General features: G+C 44.0%; 2 protein-coding genes across 3 annotated transcripts; one reads left to right on the top strand and one right to left on the bottom strand.

Moving 5' to 3' along the window:
• Window positions 1-322: 322 nt before the first annotated feature.
• On the bottom strand, window positions 323-16684 carry LOC129827748 (next to BRCA1 gene 1 protein-like). 2 transcript variants are annotated; one of them, XM_055888877.1, is made up of 19 exons: window positions 16436-16683; window positions 9731-9793; window positions 9612-9630; window positions 9480-9502; window positions 9135-9320; window positions 7917-7994; window positions 7568-7764; window positions 7113-7238; window positions 6623-6826; window positions 6257-6416; window positions 5818-6087; window positions 5458-5665; window positions 5045-5332; window positions 4792-4953; window positions 4250-4667; window positions 4046-4128; window positions 3585-3660; window positions 3309-3405; window positions 323-3088 (listed from the first exon to the last, which is right to left on the bottom strand). In XM_055888877.1, the coding sequence occupies exons 1-19, from the start codon at window positions 16535-16537 to the stop codon at window positions 2915-2917; spliced, it is 2934 nt and encodes a 977-aa protein (XP_055744852.1). In that variant the 5' UTR covers window positions 16538-16683; the 3' UTR covers window positions 323-2914. The 2 variants fall into 2 exon arrangements, 1 of the variants encoding a protein (XP_055744852.1); XR_008755217.1 differs by having other exon boundaries at window positions 3003-3088; window positions 3562-3660; window positions 16436-16684.
• Window positions 16685-16756: 72 nt separating this feature from the next.
• On the top strand, window positions 16757-22742 carry LOC129827756 (proteasome activator complex subunit 3-like). Its single transcript, XM_055888894.1, has 11 exons — window positions 16757-17033; window positions 17597-17629; window positions 17802-17864; window positions 19133-19237; window positions 20146-20200; window positions 20437-20552; window positions 20692-20760; window positions 20923-20990; window positions 21096-21150; window positions 21236-21322; window positions 21439-22742. The coding sequence occupies exons 1-11, from the start codon at window positions 16989-16991 to the stop codon at window positions 21517-21519; spliced, it is 777 nt and encodes a 258-aa protein (XP_055744869.1). The 5' UTR covers window positions 16757-16988; the 3' UTR covers window positions 21520-22742.
• The last annotated feature ends 1440 nt before the right edge of the window (window positions 22743-24182 follow it).

A 24182-nucleotide genomic window follows, 5' to 3' on the forward strand; every position in this document is an offset into this window, starting at 1 on the left:
GAGTGTTTTACTTTGTTTTGTACACCAGCTTCAAACAGCTGAAAATACAATATTTTTGGTTATGGAAAATATTTAAGTGGTTTAGATGGTACAATTATTGTTTTGCACTGCACTTGCTCCTTTAGTCACAAACTGAAATTAGGCAAATGTTAGCAACCAGAAAATGGCTAAACAATTTCTGCATAGTGCATCTTTAATAGGTTGCCTACTCAATGTTTTTTTAAACAAAGTCAAATAAATACATTGATTCCTGGTTATGTTTTTGTGTATGTGATCATTTCAATATTTTTTATTTAGCCTTATTCAAAAAAGAAGTGACATCTAAGTGTAGTGACTTTTATTAGAGACAGATATTTGTACATCACAGGTAGCCTATGTCTTTTAATTGCCTGGAAACCCAACATTGAATTGCATTGAATTCTAGGTAGGCAGAAATGAGCGTTTGAATCTCTACAAGCCAGAATGTTGAATAAAATTGTTTTTACGTACTTTAACCGGTTGTCTGTGTGGTTGGTCCTTTTGGTGGAAGGAATGTGAGACAATATCCACAGAAAAGTAGAATTACATTAAGATTCCTATCACCGGAAGCGTGCGCAAAACCATTTAAACACGTGCACGAGCTCGGCAAGTAATGCATGTATTTTTATCATGTGTGCATGCCGGTAAAGTACATTAAAATATCATTTTATTCAACATTCTGGCTTGTAGAGGTCATGAGTATAAACTTTTCCTGATTCAAATGCTAAATTCTGCCCGACCTAGAATTCAATGCAATTCAAAGTCAGGGTTCCAGGCAAGTCTTTTAAGTGCAACACAGAAAGAGTTCAGACAAACTGCACATTATCCCTCCCCAAAAACTTTTTGGAGTTGTCATTCTTCACCCTCTATGAAAATATCCTGCCCATATATGGAAGGTATGAATGTTTCAAGTACATGTGCTGAGAAATCTATGAATCGCACTGTTTCTGACCTCCATTAACCTGCCATAATTTATGACATATAGTTTTCCACTATGGGAAAAGCTTACTTTTACATTTTAATTCCACAATCCTTATTGTCCTTGAATTCCATTTCTCCTTGACACCCTAAAAGTTGACTCATAAGTGGCAATAAATCAGATACCATCACCTGGTAGGACTGTACATTTTAGTCATTTAGCAGACACATCCTTTGGTAAGACAAACCCTAAGAACCATTAAGACTATACTATACCAAAATAGTACTAATGATTTTTACCAATATCAATTTGCTACATTATGACTGGCCACTAAGTGTTAATTCTTTTTCACAATGCTCACAACCCTGTCAAGTTCCCCTTAGTGTACAAGACTTAAGCAAACCTTTCCAGTATCTTTTCTTCAAATATAAACATATTAGAATAGTGGAAATTCAAGCACAATGACGTGAGAAAGCTTCAACCAGAAGAACACAGGCAAATCTTCCTTTACATTTCCAAAACAGCCCTCAAGCAATCAACTCTAAAACAAAAACTCTTTTAACAACAAAGATGACCTCCTAGGATGACCTGAAACACGTTAGCATTTCCATATTGGAAAATAATAAAAGCATTTCAAACTTGTTACATAAAACTTGAAAACTGAAATCAAGCAGTGAAAGAACTTGACGTACATTTTTTGAAAGAATGATACCAAGTGTAAAAAATTATACCAAGTTTAAAGAATGATACCAAGTGGAACGAGTCAATGCTTTTGATATATCATGATCACCAGGCCCCCTGTATGGTTCTGAAAAGAACCCCCCTCCCTCAGGACAATATAGAGCAGATTGAAGACATTTTGTAAAGGAGGTTCATTCATTTCTTGATAAATAAAATCCCTTCAACAGGATCTTAAAAATGATTACGTCCTTCACTTCTTGAGCAGCTAGTCTTTTGGGTTTGCATCAATATTTATGTCTTCCATGTGCAACAAAAAAACATTTGTATATTATATTTACATGATTATTTTTAAACCCAAATATACTCCTAGTTAAGAATGGTGATTAAATAACCCTCTGAAAATGGAATTAAATGGACTGCATCAATGTAATGGTCCTCATTTCAAAAATACTTAATGTGTACACCATTACGCACAAATATCCATAGCATGTTGTCAGCCATGGCACGACATCACAGAAAGTAGGGGAATGATTATCTTCAATCAATAAGACACATCATATGTCTACAGTACACTGATACTTTGAACAGTTAAGCTGAGAAAGGTTTAAGCATGTGGGTGTGTGTGTGTGTTTAATTGCTGTGATCTGAAAGAAGCATAGCATTCTCCAACACTGACAGTCATTCACGCTTGGAACGAGGACCTGACGTGTCCACTATTCAAACACTCTATGAAGGTGATTAACGTCATACAATGTTGACTATTGCCACAGCTTATCATATCGTAAGACCTATATGGTTCTGGCTCTGTGATAAATATTACACCCAACACCCCTTCAGCTAAACTTACACATACTGTAACTCTTGTTGAATATACCTGGTCTATGGCTGCATATTCAGCCTGTATTCCAATCTATGACTTCAAGGGTGAGTATACTGTTTAACAGGAATGGCTCGGCGATAGCAACTTGTGATATGTTTGCCATTTGTTACCACAGCAATGAAGGTGTTCTCCTGGAAAGAGTAGCCCACCTCATCTACCCCCCTTCAGTCTCCCCCTTTCCTATGCAAAAGCTAACAGCCAGAAACGGCCATGTTAAATGAATCTACATACATACTGTAGCTATTTGATAGTCTAAATATCCCAAAGTCCATGTGAATGTCTCTTTAGGTCATAATCAGGATACCTCCTGTCATACTTTGGCCAAATCTAAAAGAGAGGAAGAAGAGCCAAAAGAGGTCAAGGCGGCAGAGGTTACACCCATGACGACACCCCAGCTCCTCCTCCTCCCTCTCTCCTCAGTAGCGGGTGGAGTACCAGTCATTGTCGGTCATCTGGACCAGTTCGTTGACCACGTCCAGCAGGTTGTAGTTGTGTTTCTTCAGCAGCCGCTGGTTGAGCGGCCGGTCACCAAAGCCCATCTCCACCAGCACCCCCATCATGGTGTCCTGGGTGGCTCCATCCACTGGGGGCTGCAGGAAGGACAGCATACTGTTTAAAATACACCTCCTAGATACTAACTTGACTCTGATAGTCAGTAATGACATGCTAAAGTAGCCTTACAATGGTGGCATTCCAGTTCGATGTCTCAACCACCATGTTAATATGATAGAGCAATCTTCTGAGATTGCAAAAAGGATGACCTTGAATGCCATCATTAACAGCACTGTAGGAAGTGAATGGAGGACTGACCTGCACTGGGCCAGGCTGCCCAGTGAACAGAGCCTTGTAGGCGGATGCTGCGACAGACAGGGCTCCTTTCACCAGGCCTCCAGTGATGCCTGGGTGCCTAGAAGGAACAAGACCGACAGAGAGGGCCAGGGAGTGAGTCTTACTGACACCATTTTGTTTCTGGTCAGCCAACACTTAACATCATTAAATTTACGTTCCACTTTAACAATCTCTTTAACAAGACATCTCAGAAAATATTAGCATCTGAACTGACTGAGTTGCACATCAGGGTCCCACCTAGGGTCTTCGGAGTTGTCTTCTGAGTCACCAGAAGCAGATGGGCTGTCTGGTTGGCTGTCTGGCTGCTTGGAACCTTTCAGACACAACCACAGAGATGACTGGTTGGTTATGTTCTGGGAAAAGGATATACCGGTATGCTCATATGGATAAGTTGTAGAGCTCAAGAGGGGAGTGTATAGAAGGTGCTCTTTGACAAGAATGACTCCAAGCAGACCTCTACTCCATAGCCATTGATCTAGTGCTTAGTACTTGTGTTTGTTAGAACCAAGCAGACATTGTACTTTGGATATTACCGCTAAATGATCAGACAGCAAAAAGGCACTGCAGCAAGCAGAAAACATTATTAGTTAGGGCATTGTCGTCAGTTAGGCCCAACTGCCTTCATGAAACGAGCAAAAACGCTGTTTCCTTTAGTTGATAGAACTACTGTTCAGTATGTGACCGTGTGTGTTCCTTACCATTCTCTGACTCTCCCTGCTGGTAGACCTCAGTCCTGTCCAGGGACTCTGCTGCTGCCTCGGTCTGATCATTGCTGTCTAGGCTGAAGACAACACCAACAATATATGTCTACATTTTGGAACATCTCAGCAATTTAGCACTGTCAAAATGTGTAATAGCACTGTAAACCTATTTCCAAGCACAGCTGGCCCATGGTTTCTCACCTGGGTGTAAGAGCTGAGTTGAGCCGAGGGGGTGCCACCACCACAGGGGTTAGGGGCACGGCGTCCAACGTCTGGGAGGTGCACAGCATATCGTTGGCGCTGCTGGAGCCTGAAACGGTCTCTTCTGCTTCATCTTGCTCCCCCTCGGGAGTGGTACGGCCCTGGCGGTCGGGGTCTGTGGGCGTGTCGGGGGCGTCGCCAGGCTGGGAGAGGGCGGAGCTGTACATGGACTCTCCCAGCGGGCGGCTGGTGTCGAAGCAGTCAGGGAGGATGATGATGTAATCCTCGGATGAGGCTGAGGAGGAACGGCTGCGGGCGCCCCTGTTCCCCTCTGTCAACTCTCCTTTATCTTCGCCCTTGTCTTTGTCCCCTCTGGCGTCCATACAGATGCTCTCGATGTCTGACTCCAGTCCCTCATCTGCAAACGGTCAAACTATTTAATTGTTGTTTTTTACCTGACAACAGGGCCCAGATTTGAGCTCAAGTGGTATTTATCAACCAATCAACTCATTGAAAACAGGTGGATAAGTTGGGCCAATCACCTGGCATCATCAGCTCTGGTATAGCCAGCTGGGGTGGTGCTAGGGCTGGGGCCACGGGGGATATGTCCCGGGTTTTCTCGGACCTCACCTCCAAACGCTTCTCAACACCTTTCCCTTTAAGAGAAGAGGAGGCGGAGCCACCTTGGGCTGCTGGGCGGACCACTGAAGATCCGGGAAAGGAATTTTGTTTACACAATGTTATGGTCCTGGTATTAACATAGGCTTCATATGGAACTAATTAATAAAAACTCACCTTTGACGGGGCAGTTCCCATGCAGGGGTGTTTGGTCTGGGGCCTCCTCCAGTGTGAGCGAGCGCATCACCGTCTCACACACAAACTGAGTCCCGCTCATATCCTCCTCTCCCTCCTCCTGGGCTGGAACCCGGCCCCCCTCCGCCCCTGGCCCCAGGCCCTGAGACGGCTGGATGCTTGTGACTCCCTGGGCCTGATGGGCCTCTGCTTCCTCCTGGATCAACCGCAGGGTGGGCTTCTCCTGCAGGGGACTGTCATGGGGCAATGGGGATATGCACGGGGTCATATCTGTGTGGAAGAGACAGAGAGAATGAGAGAGAAATTCAGAAAAGGAGACGGAGAGACCCTAAGTGGAGTCAACTGATTAGGAACACCCTGCAGATTTAGCATGTGAATAGCAATGGAAGGCTTACCTGCCGGGGTGTTGTTGGGCACGCTCTCTAGTTCCTGAACAATGTTGATGTCCAGCAGCTCAAAGGAAAGTAAGTCCTGGGCTGTCAGCAAGTCCACAGAGGGAATGTAGTATTCTCGTTCGTCTTGGTCCACTGACATGAGTACTTGATCCCTAGAGGCTACAGCACAAGACTTCCCACCCTTATCTGTGGAGAGGGGGTTCTTCCCCTGTAGAGCACCAGCAGATCAAAATATATGTTATCCAGACAGAATACATACTTAACTGAGATTACTACCACCTTTTCCAGAGAACTACAGCATTGTATAGCAGTTTGGGATTGGCCACTGAGAACAAAAGTCAAGCGGGTGAGTGGACTTGCCTGTGGGGTGACGCAGGGCGACACCAGCACGCCATCTGCCATCACGGCTGCAGGCGCCAGGGGGTCCACCACAATGCTGCACCAGACGCGAGGGCCAAACTGCTCCCCACCGTGTGCCAGACGCCAATGGGAGGTGTATGAGCCTTCCAGGGCAGGGGCGCATAGTGCCACACTTACCACACCCACCTGACCTGGCTGCAGGAAAGGCACAGCCACCTCACGCCAGCGGTCGCCCGACGCCACCGCCAGATTCCCCCACATGAACTTCAGCTAAGAAGGAGATGGGGGTAGAGAGAGCGAGGGGGGGGGAGAAAGGTAATACATTGACAGTCTAGCTCTCATCGTCGTGTCCTTTCTTTCTGCTAAGATTACTGTGGCTGTCAATGGTAACCTCAGATAATGTGCATATCCCAGGTGCATCCTCATCCCATAATAGTACCTTGGTTTCAGTGCTCCAGCTCACGCTGCCAGTGTTTCTCATCTTCCAGTACTTGATGAACTTGGTGCCCGGGCGAAGACGAGTCCCATCAGGCAGGTTCTCGTCCAGGAACAGGGCCGTCATGGCTGGCACCACCAGAGGGCAGGGCCGCTTGGGACGCCTAGGGGACAAAGCGCCAAAATACACTATTAAACCACAGAACATCTCTCTCCAAAGCACAACTCTCTTTGTCCTTTCCCTCCTTTTGACAGCAGTCTAACTAGAGACAAGACCTGTGCCTCTCACTGATTTGAGCTCAAGATACACTGAATACCAAGCCGTATCTACTTTCATCTAATTTTGGTGAACTGTCCCTTTAAGACGTACTCCGGGCTGTTGGCCTGGGTGGCCCTGGGTTGGAGCAGGACGGGGGAGGAGCTCCCGTCTCCGGCGGCACTCCACTGCAGGCCCCTCCTTTCCATCTTCAGCTGCTTCCTGATCTCCTTTACCTCCGCCTTCAGCTGACGCTTCTCAGCCTTCAGGCGCTGCTTCTCCGCCTTATGGAAGCTCCGGTCCCCTCGCCGGTAGAACCTGGGGACGAGGTAGGGAAGGGGAGAATGAATGCAAGGGTTTCTGATTGGCCATCATAGGACAGATACAGTTCTGACAACTTTCTGATGACAATGATCATTGTAGGATTGAAAATTACAAATACAAAACAACCCCCAAAATGGAGAGTAATTTCTCATATCAAACCATAGCAGCCCCAAAAACAAGAATTAATTAACATTGGCACCCCATAAGCATTAAATGAGGTTCCAAAAACGGAATATATGTAACTGTTACAATATGTAATATTTTCCAACCCTGGTCTTACCTGCTGTGGTCTGGGGCTGGTGAACCGTGCTCAGGGATGGAGAGGGGTGTTCTGGCTCTCACCAGGTTGTGGCTGGGGTCATGGGAGAAGCTGCAGGGCTCACACAGTGTGCAGGACGTACACACACTGGGAAAAAGAAACCAGACATTCAGGGAGCAGCACACCAAACAAAGGGCCTTCTGATTATTTTAAAGTGATCTTCTTAGGTTTCGCATACTGAAGAAATGGAAACGACAACTGAACAAAGGAATTTGTTTGTTTTGGAGCAACACAATGTATGTTGGAGGCACTAAATGAAAAGTAAGTGGGAGTAGGCTATTTACAGAAACATGTAAGAAATATCTGATTACATTGGTGTTTATTTACCTTTACTCACATTTTAACTAATTCACATTTGTCAATGTCCTCCCTAGTCTCTCTCTGAGCCACCTCTCTTCTCCTCCTCCCCTTCTCACCTGCACTGGTATCCTCCCCCAGCGGTCTGGCCCCGGCAGCTGCTGCAGGCAGGGGTGGAACTAGGACCCCCAGGCAGGGTGGAGGAGGTCACCTCAGGGATCTGGGCCTCAGCTCCAATGGGCTTGTGGATGCAGCACTGGCCCGAGAACTCCCGACAGATCTTCTCCACTGCCTCCCTCACTACTTGGTCTTTGAACTGGATGACAAGAGTTTGGGTTACTGGTTAGCTTAATTTCATCTATAAAATATACACATACAACCATATAAATGTCAAGGTTAAGTGGTATGATTCTAAATAGTGCATTCATTGAAGATAAAACCACAGTAATTTCCAAGTCATCTTCTCACCTTCTCCATGTAAGATGTAAACCATGCTGGAGGTGTCTTATCTTCCTCTTTGGTCCCCTTTAGTTCTTTCATGATCACCTTGGAAACCAAAGTAGCAACACATCGGTGAGAAATCAGACAATTAAGCCATATTTATTTTAGGACATGCAATGACTTAGTTTGGTCTTTACTTGTATTAAACGAATACCTAATGACACAAAAGCTCATTCAATTTGAAAGAATTAGCTATATAAAGTAATAGTGCTGAGCAATTAGTACTTCGATGTCGATTCGATTATAAAAACAACATTAAATACACTATGCATTATGTGGGTTGAATGCTGTAACACAGACTAAAGCAATTAATAAAAATCCCATGAAGGTAGTGACTGCCCATTACTGCTTATCAACCATCATTTATTCACCGAACTTTAATAAAATATTTCAGTTGTTGTGTATATTACATTTGTTTTATTTGATTACTTTATTATTTCATTTCAAGTCATCTCTTCTCTATAGAGCTGCTGCCTATGCAGTCTGACAAAATCAAAAAATGTAGTTCTTGAAAGTAAATAAGGCATACTTTTATGACTGCTAAATAGCAACTACCACTCAGATCGTGTATTTTCTGGTAGAGGTACCTCACAAAGCAACAGTTGCTCTCTATATCACCTCAAGCAATGGATTATGGTCATTGTAGTTAATTACCACATTGTATGCGCTAAACTATGTAGAATATGGGCCATTCGGAATCTTCAACTCCCTTCTACAGCACACAGTTCAGGCTGGATCTAATTTATCACTAGAGAAACTGTGAGATGTGCGCATTGAGCGAAATGGAAGTGCGCAAACGAATGAAATGGAAATCAAATAAATAAATAACTTTTTTTTTAACCTTTATTTAAATAGGCAAGTCAGTTAAGAACAAATTCTTATATTACAATGACGGCCTACCCCGGCCAAACCCGGACGACACTGGGCCAATTGTGCGCCGCCCTATGGGACTCACGATCACGGCCAGTTGTGATACAGCCCGGGATCGAACCTGGGTCTGTAGTGATGCCTCTAACACTGCGAGGCTGTGCCTTGGACCGCTGCACCACTCGGTCCCTATAATTTAACCAACATCGGTCAATTAGTTGTTTAAAAACCGAAACATAACCAAAATGTTGGTTAATCGCTCAGCACTATTAAGTAGGAAGTATACAGTAGTGTGCATATCTATAGCTCTGTCCTTACCATGCCCTGTTCGGGGACAGCAGCCTGGACCTTCCGGCTCACCACTTGAGCCAGGGTTGGGCAGTGCTGTGGGGGACGGAACCCTCTCTTGGGCTCCCCTCCACTGGCCTTGGCCGGCACGCGCGTGGGCTGACCCCTGGTCTCATACACATTCATGTGCAGCCGGTTCCCTTGCCTGGATGCACTCTGATGAAATCAACAGAGAGGAATGATGGTTAATGTATTGCTTTGTTACTTGAAGGCGTATTTTGGATCCTGCTTCAGGTAACAGTTCCACTTCACTTGAACCTTTTGTCAGCATAAGGCCTAAGCAGGGACAGGAGTCAGATTTAAGTTACCACCTACCTTTAATGCCTCCTCATACTCCACTAGAAGAGGAAAAATATAATTATTGGACATGTTACATTGAACAACTAACTAATATTATATTTGGTACAAAACATAACACAATATTATGTTTAGTGCTTTACTACTCACTTTGGCTGTTTATGGATACCTGAAACACAAAACGGAAATGTATTGTAACAACATTGTAATAGCATTATATTACCATTCCCAACAAATGAACATTGCCGTAACTCTTTGCTCTCACTCACCTCCTCATTCTCCTCATCAAAATAAGTAACTTGTAGATTACACAGGCCAAAGGACCTTTTCACCTGTAGACAAAAGACATAATCTATAAACCAACCAGTGTACTACATGATTTAGCAAGCTGTTTCTCAGGCAAAGGACAGATGCCTCCAAATGACATAAAAGTGATCATTTCAAGGAGAGCCAAAAATCAATCATGTTATCACGGTTATATTTATGCTATGCCGTAGTATCCCATATTTGCTAATTGAATGAACAATCAGGGCTATGATGTAGCATATGATGCCTGAAAGGAAAATAGACTGGTCTCCTTGAAGGCAATGCCATGGCAACATGGAGACACAATGGCAATTTCAATGAGGATGAACTCCGTGACTGGTGACTGGACAGCGGAGTGACAATGGAGTCAGCTTGCTGCTGCCAGGAGAGTCAGAGGAAACAGTCTCATAAGCTCACCTTATAGGAAAAACAACAACTGGCATCCACCATTCACCTTGCACTCACTGACATTAAGATTTCTCATTTTACTGTGGGAAGAGAGAGAATTCAGCCCATTGCAAGATATTTTATTGGCTTGCTTTGAAAAGTGACACATCTTGGCATAAGGGGACGTTATCAGATGAGGTGGCTTGGCTCAAATGTTTATTTTGACATCATATGGCAGGGCTGTCAAACCCTGGAGTGAGAGGCGGAAGCCTCAAGTATCATAAGCCAGACTCGCCCTCGAATCAATACCCCCCACATACTGACGTCAAATAGAGTACAGTACTAACATGAACCAAGCTATCATAGGCAAGTAATATGTTCTGTTATTGTATTCATGAAAAGGAAATGAGGACCACAGAGAACTAGCAACATTAACTGTAGCATGCAGTGTAGCCCTCTATCTCAATAGCCTGACTGTTGTCAATAAAGTGTCACTGGGGTAAATATGAATTCATCCCAAAATGATGCAACCATTTTCATTACATTTCATTATAGTACAACGGTTTGATTTGTCTAACCTTAGCAATTTCTTCTTAGCTAGCTACATAGCCGTCTGTGTATCAAAGATAATTGCGTAATTATCGTGTTTCGTCGTCTATCGTAGTCCACACTGCTATCTGCCCAGCAGCCAGCTAGCAAACGTCCACCGTCTACCGAATAGTAGTATAACTTTTCATTCATTTCATTATAGTACAACGGTTTGATTTTCATTTTCATTACAGTACAACGGTTTGATTTGTTTGATCTTAGCTAGCTACATAGCCGTCTTTGTATCAAACATAATTGTGTAGTTATTCAGGTTCGCTAGCCAGCTATTTTCGCCCTAACGTAACGTAGCCAACACTGCTAGCTAGCCAGCTAGCCACCGAATAGCAGCATTGTAGAAACGAGTGCATTACAGCGGAACGACTTGATTAGTGTAGTGTTAGCTGGCTACACAGTTGTCTTTGCTATCTTTGATTTGTTTGATCTTAGCTAGCTACTTAGCTGGCTACATAGCCGTATTTGTATCAAAGATAATTGTGTAGTTATCGAGGTTCGCTGAGGTTCGCTAGCCAGGTATTCTCGTCGTAACGTAACGTAGTCAACCCTGCTAGCTAGCCAGCTAGCCACCGATTAGCAGCACTGTAGAAACGATTGCATTGCAACGGAACGACTTGATTTGTGTAGTGTTAGCTAGCTACATAGTTGTCTTTGCTATCTTTGTATCTAAGATAATTGTGTAGCTTTGAGTAATTATCGGTTAGCTAGCCGGCTATTTTCGCCTGCCGCGCTGCCGTCCTCCCACCTAGCCAACACTGCTAGCTAACACTGCTAGCTAGCCAACTTCTACCGAATAGCAGCACTGTAGAAACTTACATTACAACGGAACGACTTGATTAGCGTAGTGTTAGCTAGTTGTCTTTGCTGTCCTTGTATCCATGATAATTGTGTAGTTTAGAGAAATTTAGAGAAATTGTCGAGGTTACCTAGCCAGCTTCACTTTCAACAACGCAGCCACTGCTAGCCAGGCTACTTCACCAGCCAGCAGTACTATATCATTTTAGTCAATAAGATCTTTTATTTTATTTATTTTTTTGCAACGTAAGCTTAACTTTCTGAACATTCGAGACGTGCAGTCCACTTGTCATTCTAATCTCCTTTGCATTAGCGTAGCCTCTTCTGTAGCCTGTCAACTATGTGTCTGTCTATCCCTGTTCTCTCCTCTCTGCACAGACCATACAAACGCTTCACACCGCGTGGCCGCGCCCACCCTAACCTGGTGGTCCCAGCCCGCACGACCCACGTGGAGTTCCAGGTCTCCGGTAGCCTCTGGAACTGCCGATCTGCGGCCAACAAGGCAGAGCTCATCTCAGCCTATGCGTCCCTCCAGTCCCTCGACTTCTTGGCACTGACGGAAACATGGCTCACCACAGATAACACTGCTACTCCTACTGCTCTCTCTTCGTCTGCCCACGTGTTCTCGCACACCCCGAGAGCTTCTGGTCAGCGGGGTGGTGGCACCGGGATCCTCATCTCTCCCAAGTGGTCATTCTCTCTTTCTCCCCTTACCCATCTGTCTATCGCCTCCTTTGAATTCCATGCTGTCACAGTTACCAGCCCTTTCAAGCTTAACATCCTTATCATTTATCGCCCTCCAGGTTCCCTTGGAGAGTTCATCAATGAGCTTGATGCCTTGATAAGCTCCTTTCCTGAGGACGGCTCACCTCTCACAGTTCTGGGTGACTTTAACCTCCCCATGCCTACCTTTGACTCATTCCTCTCTGCCTCCTTCTTTCCACTCCTCTCCTCTTTTGACCTCACCCTCTCACCTTCCCCCCCTACTCACAAGGCAGGCAATACGCTTGACCTCATCTTTACTAGATGCTGTTCTTCCACTAACCTCATTGCAACTCCCCTCCAAGTCTCCGACCACTACCTTGTATCCTTTTCCCTCTCGCTCTCATCCAACACTTCCCACACTGCCCCTACTCGAATGGTATCGCGCCGTCCCAACCTTCGCTCTCTCTCCCCCGCTACCCTCTCCTCTTCCATCCTATCATCTCTTCCCTCTGCCCAAACCTTCTCCAACCTATCTCCTGATTCTGCCTCCTCAACCCTCCTCTCCTCCCTTTCTGCATCCTTTGACTCTCTATGTCCCCTATCCTCCAGGCCGGCTCGGTCCTCCCCTCCCGCTCCGTGGCTCGACGACTCATTGCGAGCTCACAGAACAGGGCTCCGGGCAGCCGAGCGGAAATGGAGGAAAACTCGCCTCCCTGCGGACCTGGCATCCTTTCACTCCCTCCTCTCTACATTTTCCTCTTCTGTCTCTGCTGCTAAAGCCACTTTCTACCACTCTAAATTCCAAGCATCTGCCTCTAACCCTAGGAAGCTCTTTGCCACCTTCTCCTCCCTCCTGAATCCTCCCCCCCCCCCCCCCCTCCCTCTCTGCAGACGACTTCGTCAACCATTTCGAAAAGAAGGTCGACGACATCCGATCCTCGTTTGCTAAGTCAAACGACACCGCTGGTTCTGCTCACACTGCCCTACCCTGTGCTCTGACCTCTTTCTCCCCTCTCTCTCCAGATGAAATCTCGCGTCTTGTGACGGCCGGCCGCCCAACAACCTGCCCGCTTGACCCTATCCCCTCCTCTCTTCTCCAGACTATTTCCGGAGACCTTCTCCCTTACCTCACCTCGCTCATCAACTCATCCTTGACCGCTGGCTACGTCCCTTCCGTCTTCAAGAGAGCGAGAGTTGCACCCCTTCTGAAAAAACCTACACTCGATCCCTCCGATGTCAACAACTACAGACCAGTATCCCTTCTTTCTTTTCTCTCCAAAACTCTTGAACGTGCCGTCCTTGGCCAGCTCTCCTGCTATCTCTCTCAGAATGACCTTCTTGATCCAAATCAGTCAGGTTTCAAGACTAGTCACTCAACTGAGACTGCTCTTCTCTGTATCACGGAGGCGCTCCGCACTGCTAAAGCTAACTCTCTCTCCTCTGCTCTCATCCTTCTAGACCTATCGGCTGCCTTCGATACTGTGAACCATCAGATCCTCCTCTCCACCCTCTCCGAGTTGGGCATCTCCGGCGCGGCCCACGCTTGGATTGCGTCCTACCTGACAGGTCGCTCCTACCAGGTGGCGTGGCGAGAATCTGTCTCCTCACCACGCGCTCTCACCACTGGTGTCCCCCAGGGCTCTGTTCTAGGCCCTCTCCTATTCTCGCTATACACCAAGTCACTTGGCTCTGTCATAACCTCACATGGTCTCTCCTATCATTGCTATGCAGACGACACACAATTAATCTTCTCCTTTCCCCCTTCTGATGACCAGGTGGCGAATCGCATCTCTGCATGTCTGGCAGACATATCAGTGTGGATGACGGATCACCACCTCAAGCTGAACCTCGGCAAGACGGAGCTGCTCTTCCTCCCGGGGAAGGACTGCCCGTTCCATGATCTCGCCATCACGGTTGACAACTCCATTGTGTCCTCCTCCCAGAGTGCTAAGAACCTTGGCGTGATCCTGGACAACACCCTGTCGTTCTCAACTAACATCAAGGCGGTGGCCCGTTCCTGTAGGTTCATGCTCTACAACATCCGCAGAGTACGACCCTGCCTCACACAGGAAGCGGCGCAGGTCCTAATCCAGGCACTTGTCATCTCCCGTCTGGATTACTGCAACTCGCTGTTGGCTGGGCTCCCGGCCTGTGCCATTAAACCCCTACAACTCATCCAGAACGCCGCAGCCCGTCTGGTGTTCAACCTTCCCAAGTTCTCTCACGTCACCCCGCTCCTCCGCTCTCTCCACTGGCTTCCAGTTGAAGCTCGCATCCGCTACAAGACCATGGTGCTTGCCTACGGAGCTGTGAGGGGAACGGCACCTCAGTACCTTCAGGCTCTGATCAGGCCCTACACCCAAACAAGGGCACTGCGTTCATCCACCTCTGGCCTGCTCGCCTCCCTACCACTGAGTAAGTACAGTTCCCGCTCAGCCCAGTCAAAACTGTTCGCTGCTCTGGCACCCCAATGGTGGAACAAACTCCCTCACGACGCCAGGACAGCGGAGTCAATCACCACCTTCCGGAGACACCTGAAACCCCACCTCTTCAAGGAATACCTAGGATAGGATAAAGCAATCCTTCTGCCCCCCCCCCCCCCCCCCCCTTAAAAGATCTAGATGCACTATTGTAAAGTGGCTGTTCCACTGGATGTCATAAGGTGAATGCACCAATTTGTAAGTCGCTCTGGATAAGAGCGTCTGCTAAATGACTTAAATGTAATGTAAATGTAACTGAATAATAGATGATAATGGGGCATTTAATTGTAATTTTTTTTAACCTTTATTTAACTAGGCAAGTCAAGAACAAATTATTATTTACAATGATGGCCTACCAAAAGGCCTCCTGCGGGGATGGGGCTGGGATTATTTAATTGTTTTATTTTAAAATATAGGACAAAACACACATCAAGACAAGACAACACAACACTACATAAAGAGAGACCTAAGACAACAACATAGCGTGGCAGCAACACATGACAACATAGCATGGTAGCAATACAACATAACAACATGGTAGCAGCACAAAACAGGGTACAAACATTATTGGGCACAGACAACAGCACAAAGGGCAAGAAGGTAGAGACAACAATACATCACGCAAAGCAGCCACAAACGTCAGTGAGATTGTCCATGAGTAGACAGGTTCTGCTTGTAGTCTATTTTGACAGCCACGGCTTCAAGCGCTCATATCAAGAATGTCACTGGTCTTCCTTACTGTTGTTGTTACCATTGACATGTCACATGTCATATGGAACAAACTGCAACAACAACAAAATTCACTAAAGCTGGAGACTCTTACCTCCCTCACTAGCTTTAAGCACCAGTTGTCAGAGTAGCTCACAGATCACTGGACCTGTACATAGCTCATCTGTAAATAGCCCATCCAATCAACCTCATCCCCATACTGTATTTATTTATTTATCTTGCTCCTTTGCACCCCAGTATCTCTACTTGCACATTCATCTTCTGCAGATTCTACCATTCCAGTGTTAAATTGCTATATTGTAATTACTTCGCCACCATGGCCTATTTATTGCCTTACCTCTCTTATCCTACCTCATTTGTACATACTGTATATCGCTTTTTCTACTGTATTATTGATTGTATGTTTGTTTATTGCATGTGTAACTCTGTGTTGTTGTATGTGTCGAACTGCTTTGCTTTATCTTGGCCAGGTCGCAGTTGCAAATGAGAACTTGTCCTCAACTGGCCTACCTGGTTAAATAAAGGTGAAATAAAAATGTATACTCATCTACGTGGATGCCCTCTGCAGGGCAGGCAACAAATTCATGTCTAATGTATCTTCAGCTAAATGTAGGCCTATTGTGATATATACACTTTTATAAATAGCAGCGCCTCTTATTTTAGCATTGCTCGATATTATGTTGTTGCGACTGGGATATTGTTGTAGTACTGATATTCTCTTCGTTTAGATCGCTAGCTGCTGTAACTACTAGCTAACATTAGGCCCTAATTGTTCAATACTGGATTGTCATAGCTAGAACAATGTTCTCAACTACAGGGTATCAATCATTTATACAAGGTATTCAACATTTAGCAAATAAGCGGCCGGCGATCGATGGTTGATAGCTTTAGTTTCAGTAACAGCCTACCGTAAAGGTATGCCAAGATGAATGCTGCTATGAAAACACCAGCGTCGTTATCCTTGCTTACCATGGCCTCCATTGACTCCCAACTCTTCGTCTCCGAACCTGACAGGAGAAAATTCTTCGCATTCCCCCTGAAATTCACCTTCAAATTGATGTAAAAGTCCATTGCTCCTTGTTTCTATGAATTAAAACATATCAAGGAAAACCAAAATGAATCACTATTGCCGAGATAAATACAGATAGTCTGCCTTTATGGAATGTGACTTATCCGGATGAGGCGTCTTTTCTGTTTACATCATCAGCTATGTAAACACACCCATATGATCACGTGACAGAAACGCATATTTTAATCAATGCTGCGCCGAAAATAAACACGGACACAGAGTTAATGTAACACACGGACGTAACTTTTTTTAATCATTATATAATCTTGTATTTTAAAATAATCCACGAGAAGAATAGCTAGTGATACTTTTTTTGGTCCACGTGGTTGTTTTACGAGTCGCATCTTTTCTGCGTCATAACTTGATTTCGAAGCAGTGTGCGGCAAAAGCAACAACGAGCCACTTAAAACCGTTTTTTTTGTTTATATCAGTTAATTTGATTTATTTCAAATTATGTCTTCAAAAGGCATTAAGGTAGACAATGACCTCAAAACAAAGGTAATGTTTTCACAATTACTTTGACGCAGAAGTTGAATAATTGAGAATGCTTGCCAGGCCTAGCTAGGGAGCTTAGCTACATTTTGCTCATTGCTTATAGTAGCTAGCTATGTTATTAGCACAACATAATCTTAGAATGTTCTATTAGAAAATCTGAGCTCAGTCAAGTGGTGTGTGTTTATCTATCCTGTTGAGACTGGACAGTACCGATTTGTTTGTTTGTCTACAGTATCCCGCATCACACATTTATGCACGAGGGCTGTCTTTTTCTGTAGAAACAGCAACATTAGCTAGTACGTTAGTAACTAAATATTTACCACTTCATCTGCTGTAACACTACCAGTTCTTGGGGAGAGCGATAACATTAGCATATGTACAAGTTTAACTAGATAGGTCGCCTGCTAGCTACAGATAAAGACACGACGGGAAAAAAAGTATTGTGGTAAGGACAGCTGCTTCCATCAAATGACACGTGGTGTGATTGTACTGTCATTCAACATGGTTTTTCTTTCACATGTCATAAGATGTGTTCGAAAAGGGTTATTATTATTATTTTCTCATAGGTTGACGCCTTCAGAGAGCGGATCACGGGTGAGGTGAGTATCAACATTATGTCAACATGTTCTTATTTTAGACTTTTGATGGTCCTAGTCTAATATTTCACAAATTTAACCAACAACCACAAATAACTGTTTGGAGGCAACATGTATATACTAATGCTGGTAGACACGTGATCATTGATAAAAAAATAACTTTGTTCTTTACTAGGCTGAAAACCTGGTCGCAGACTTTTTCCCCAAAAAGTTGCTGGAACTTGACAGCTTTCTGAAGGTAATTCATATTCTAATAACAGGGATTCTATTGTTGTACTTTTCATTGTCAAAATAGAATCTAGGTTAATGCAGAGCACTCTGTCGTGATACGTTGCCCTTGTTGTCCTGGCACCACCCTTGTTGTCCTGGCAGTGTGGTGCCACGGCAACAACCTCTCCCTCATCAGCAAGGCAAAGGAGCTGATCATGGACTACATGAAAGGAGGGCCGAGCACGCCTCCATCGACGTGGCTGTAGTGGAGCGGGTTGAGAGCCTGAAGTTCCTGTGTCCATATCACTAATTAACATGGTCCACACTAGAGCTGGAACGATAAACCGAAAATTATCAACACCAATCACAAGAATTTTGTTGATATCAATCATTACGATAAGTAGCCTATACTAGAGAAATTTGAAGTTAAATACATTTGCTAATATGGGTGATTGTTAATGGGACAGTTGATGACTACAACCATCAAACCAGTAGTAGATAATAAAAAATAAACTGTACTGCATATTGTTATAACTTATCGTTATTGCATCAATTCAGGCAATTTATTGTGCTATGGATTTTTGTCCATATCACCCAGCTCTACTCCACACACACCAACACATTCGTGAGGAAGGCATGACAACGCCTCTTCCCCATTTAGGAGGCTGAAAATATTTGGCATGGACCCTCGGATACTCAAAGTTCTACAGCTGCACTATTGAGAGCATCTTGGCTGGCTGCCTCACTGCTTGGTATGGCAACGGCTTGGCATCCGACCGCAAGCACTGGGTCGTACGCACTACCTTTCAGGGCCTCGATACCAGGCGGTGTCAGAGGAAGGCCCTAAAAACTGTCAAGTACTCCAGCCACCCAAGTCAGACTGTTCTCTCAGCTACCACACGGCAAGCGGTACTGATGCACCAAGTCTGGAACCAACAGGACCCTGAACAGATTCTACCACCAAGCCATAAGATTGTTAAATAGTTAACCAAATAGCTACCTGGACTATATGCATTGAACCTTTTGCACTCTCTTTTATTATTATCTATCTGGTTGCCTAGTCACTTTACCCCTACTTATATGTACATATCTACCTCAATTACCTCGTACCACTGCACATCGAGTCAGTATAGCCAAGTTATTGTTACTCATTGTGTAATTATTCCATGTGGTATTATTTTTCAATTTCTCTCTGCATTTTTGGTAAGGGTCCATAAACATTTCAACGTTAGTCTACACCTGTCGTTTACAAAGCGTGACAAATACACTTTGATTTGATTTCTTCATCCTTTCCAGGAGCCCATTTTGAATGTCGCAGACCTGAAAGAGATCCACTCAGAGATAAACGTCAAAGTACCCGACCCAATCATTCTAAACAATAGCCATGATGGAGTAGATGTGGTAAGTTCATGGATTCTCATTTGCATCAAATCAGTATCATGAAAGTGTATACATTCAATACCAAACATGATTTTGTCAATTACATGTTTAATTTTTTTATTTAACTAGGCAAGTCAGTTAAATATGATTTTTTTTCTTACAACAGCGGCCTAGGGGGTTAACTGCCTTGTTCAGGGGCAGAATGCCAGATTTTTACCTTGTCAGCTCAGGGATTCATTCTAGCAACCTTTCGGTTACTGGCCCAATGCTCTAACCACTAGGCTGTTAAGTTCATGTTTTAAGTATCCCTGTATTTCTGTTATTACGGGGCTATCACTCAGTCAAGAGTGTGCATGCGCAGGAAGTCTAGTCGTTGTTGGAGCTGGCCTTGAGTGTAATGGCTACCTCATAGTGTGTTCATATAGTATAGTAAACTTTGTTAAACTGGAACTTTGTCGTTGTGTCATTTCGAGTTAACATAGGCTACCTGCCGCCCCCATTGTTACAGGTAACACACCTGATTTGGCTAATCAGATCTTGATTTGAAGACTATAAAAAGTAGAATCAGGTGTGTTACTGCTTGGCTGGAACAAAGACCTGCAACCACAGTTAGCTAGCATTTGTTTATATTGGCGCTGCCTAACAACTTCATTAGTCTGATCACAAGGGTATGTTCCACATCTGAAAAGAGACTACCCTGAACAAAGTGGAGGATAGCCAACACCAGTAGTCTCTCACTCACTTTAACATAACACTGTGAAGGAATGTTAATGAGACATAAACAGAATGGCTCATTGACTCTCAGCAGGTCACTGTGCTCAAAGCACTTGTCCATTACTGTTTGAGGTAGAAAAATGTGGAACCCCTTTGATCAAGGGAGACCTGTAACAGAAGTAATGCCTATGTTAACCCGAGGTTAATGTTTATAGCAAAATTCCAGAAAACGGAAAATTGAAGATGGACTAGATGATGATAACTGTCAAGGTAAACCCGACTGCCTGTTGTCATGCCATTTAATACTTGCATAATAATTCTGATGACATTGTTGTACTGTAAAATACGCTTGTTGATATCTCTTAATGTCTGTCAATGCCATAACCATTCATCTTCAATACATTTCTTTATAGAAGAGAATAGTAGACTGCACTTGACTGATTTGCAGTATTCTATATTAGCTAGAAGCTGCTTGGATGTTTGATCTCTCAATCCCACCTCTCTAGATGGCCCCAAGGTGTTTGCCATGCCAGGGGGGATGATAAAAAGCAACGGCCAGCTGGTGGACCTGATCGAAAGAGTCAAGCCAGAAATAAGAACCCTCATAGAGAAATGCAACACAGTATGTACCCACAAACACAGCCATTTTTCTTTGAGGGATTTATTTGATTGCTTTTTGAGGGCTCTCCCACTCTGAATTGCTTAGTGGAGATCTACTGTTAAGAAATGACTGTCTCATCTGTATGTCTCCTCACTCTCAGGTCAAAATGTGGGTCCAGCTCTTAATCCCCAGAATAGAGGATGGTAACAACTTTGGTGTATCCATCCAGGTATTATACTTTCCCATCAATATGAGTGCAGAGACATGCACATTCACATGTCTAGCTTCTAGTCTACTTTTCCAAACATGAACAAATCTCCAACACTAGGGGGCAGTACTTGCGCTCTTTTGCCTTTCTGTCAGATGATGCTGACCTTGTTTCTGTTTACAGGAGGAAACTGTTGCTGAGCTCAGGACTGTGGAAGGAGAGGCAGCCTCTTACCTGGACCAAATTTCCAGGTATGCCACAGTATACACTACCTTGTGTGTTTTATTTACCTCACAAAAATCCCTTATGAATCTAAAGCGGTTCCTTGGACTGTCTCAAACATTTGTTTTCAACAGGTATTACATCACCAGAGCGAAGCTAGTCTCAAAAATTACAAAGTACCCTCATGTGGTAAGTGTTAACTGCACACTGTTTACATCCACATCCAATCTGCTGCCCTGAGTCCTCTCGTTGTTGACCATCTGTCTGTCTGCAGGAGGACTACCAGCGCACGGTGACTGAAATAGACGAGAAGGAATACATCAGCCTCAAGATCATTGTGTCAGAGCTGAGGAATCAATATGTGAGCAATACATGCACACAGTTCTGGCTCTGTTCAACCAAGTTGTATCAACGTTATGTTGTTAGCCTGTCGCAGATATTTGTTTACCGTAATAACCAAACCCCATCCGCTTGCAGGTGACATTACATGACATGATCCTGAAAAATATAGAGAAGATCAAGAGGCCACGAAGCAGCAACAATGAAGCCCTCTACTGAACACTCCACTTCTCCGTATCCTCTTCTCACCAACTCCTAGTAACAGCCACATTGGCAGCATTTAAATAGGCAGCACAATTCTGATATTTTTTCCCACTAATTGGTCTTTTGACCAATCAGATAAGCTCTGAAAAGATCTGATGTGATTGGTCAAAAGACCAATTAATTAGTGGAAAAGGGCTCCAAACTGGGTTGCCTGTGTGAATGCAGCCATTGACTGTAACAGGGGCTTTGTTCTGGACTATTATCATCAATTCCCTCAAGGTGGACTTTGAAATTACCTCCTTAGAAATGTTCTGAAACATCCATGTTTCCAGGGCTTGTGAGAAGTTTGTACCTTGATTATGGATTTTTCTCCATGTCGACCAATCAAGCAGGCTTGAACTGAACTCAAACATGGCCGGCCTCCACAAGGTTGGTAGGTCAGATGAAACTTTTTGTGTCCTTGTCTGTGTGCTTGTAGTGTGTATGTCTTGTCTGGAAACCGTCATGGGAGTTTCACAGGTATACTTTGTCTGTTTTATCTTTAGTTTTGTTTTTAAGGAATTATTTTTAGGATTCTGAAGTGCTTGCTGGTAACTATAATTAGCTGTATGTTGAGATTGTCAAGGTGAGTGTGTGGGAATGCTCAATCTGCATTTTAGACATAGTGTAGCTTGCAGTCCTGTCAGTTATTTTTATTTATTTTTTACTTAAGGGACTACTCACAAGTATATTGTGAAGGACTATGGTCTGTTTCCAGCACAATATGTAATGTCCATCCACTCTGATATTGGAGTTTCAATTGTGTTAAAAGCCAGATCTAATGTTCTCATATCCAGATGCTACTTGATGAGAGAAATGTCTTTACTGTTTCTCTCCCTTAATTGTAATTTCGTTTTAAGAATAAATATTTTTACGTAATACAAATTCTTGAGAATGAAATGGTTTCTCACCTATTGTATATGCTGCAACTGTTGGTGTGTCTCAGAGCTTGTGTAGTTGAATTCAAGCCTTGCTGTGAAAATTATTAACCTCAGGATGAGGGGGGCAAAATACTTAATAATAGCTAGGTTTCTATCTAATTTGATATTCATACAAATGTGATCAAATCTGCATTTTTTATTTTTTTTTTAATTATGCATTTCCCCACCAGAGGTGTTTCTATCAGACACTTTTTTTGTGGATAAAAGGCTGTGTGATGAAGTTTCATGTACTGAATAAAGGTCAGTGTTTCCATGGCATTTTCCGCTCTACCGATAGTTTTGTCACGCAGTGTTGCGATTAAATGGCAAATTTGCCCAATCTGGTTCGCATGGTCTCTAGACAAGTTTGCTGATAGTGTACACTGGATAGGTTAGGTTATATGATAAGAGCAAGATAACTTGTTAATTGGCAACTAAGCACCGATCATGTCACTAGCATACAAATGAAGAGCCTCAATTTTATTAAAAAGGAGCATCAAGTTCATCACTGTGCACTTTCAGCACCCTGTAGTGTAGACAACTGCATGCTTTACCAAGTTGCAATGGGAGGACCACACAACATAGCAAATTTACCTTAACGTGATGATTATTCTATCAAATTGCGTAAGAAATAATTTCCACCGCAATTTGTCGCACAATTAATTTTACCGACACAAAGATCCCACCATGTCGTACAAAGAAATTGTAAACATTTACAAAATTGTAAGGACATCCTGTTTCTATCACACTTGTCGATGTATTTTTATACGGCAGGCCATTACTCACATAACTTGATGGTAATAGGGTAACTAATCTACTACAGCGGTATTCAACTCTTACCCTAAGAGGTCTGGAGCCTGCTGGTTTTCTGTTCTACTTGATCATTAATTGCACCCACCTGGTGTCCCAGGTCTAAATCGGTCCCTGATTAGAGGGGAACAATGGAAGAAAAGGGAAAAAAAGCATTGGCTTCAAGGTCCAGGGTTGAGTTTGAGTGCACTACACTATGCACTCGAGTAGTGGTGGTATAGAGATGGGGAAGTGCACCCAAGAGGTAATGTATAACAGGCTAAATAAGGGGAAATAATCTAGAATTGGCTGCTGGTTGTTCAAGGGCAGGGTTATACATTTATGTAGGTTACTTTCTAAATGTAATCTGTTAAGTAATGTAAATTTGGGATTACACAAACTCAGTAACGTAGTATGATTCATTTCAGTTTTTTATGGATTACTTTCCCCTTGAGGCATTAGAAGACGAAAAGGACACATCAAACGCATTTGGTGTGTCATCATTGTGGTCTCTGACTTGTGGTTAGACACACTCAGGTGGAACAAATTTAAACTTGAGCATCGGTGTACACATCACTGACAAACTGAAATGGTCCACCCACACAGACAGTGTGGTGAAGAAGGCGTGACAGCGCCTCTTCAACCTCAGGAGGCTAAAGAAATTTGGCTTAACACATAAAACCCTCACAAACTTTTATAGATGCACAATTGAGCACATCTTGTCGGGCTGTATCACCGCCCACAACCGCAAAGCTCTCCAGAGGGTGGTGCGGTCTGCCAAACGCATTACCGGGGGCAAACTTCCCACCCTGAACACCTACAGCACCCGATGCCATAGGAAGGTCAAAAAGATCATCAAGGACACCAACTACCCGAGCCACTGCCTGTTCACCCCGCTATCATCCAGAAGGCGAGGTCAGTACAGGTGCA

Source organism: Salvelinus fontinalis, chromosome 2 (genome assembly GCF_029448725.1).
Source record: "Salvelinus fontinalis isolate EN_2023a chromosome 2, ASM2944872v1, whole genome shotgun sequence".
Taxonomy (NCBI): domain Eukaryota; kingdom Metazoa; phylum Chordata; class Actinopteri; order Salmoniformes; family Salmonidae; genus Salvelinus; species Salvelinus fontinalis.

Excerpts from the sequence above, each read along its gene's own strand:
- LOC129827748 (XM_055888877.1), bottom strand. The coding sequence starts at position 16,537 with ATGGACTTTTACATCAATTTGAAGGTGAATTTCAGGGGGAATGCGAAG. Across the intron at positions 3,661-4,045 it reads GCAGGGAGAGTCAGAGAATG|GTTCCAAGCAGCCAGACAGC; the intron begins GTAAGGAACACA and ends TGTGTCTGAAAG. Across the intron at positions 3,406-3,584 it reads GACAACTCCGAAGACCCTAG|GCACCCAGGCATCACTGGAG; the intron begins GTGGGACCCTGA and ends TGTTCCTTCTAG.
- LOC129827756 (XM_055888894.1), top strand. The coding sequence starts at position 16,989 with ATGTCTTCAAAAGGCATTAAGGTAGACAATGACCTCAAAACAAAG. Across the intron at positions 17,034-17,596 it reads ACAATGACCTCAAAACAAAG|GTTGACGCCTTCAGAGAGCG; the intron begins GTAATGTTTTCA and ends ATTTTCTCATAG. Across the intron at positions 21,323-21,438 it reads CAGAGCTGAGGAATCAATAT|GTGACATTACATGACATGAT; the intron begins GTGAGCAATACA and ends ATCCGCTTGCAG.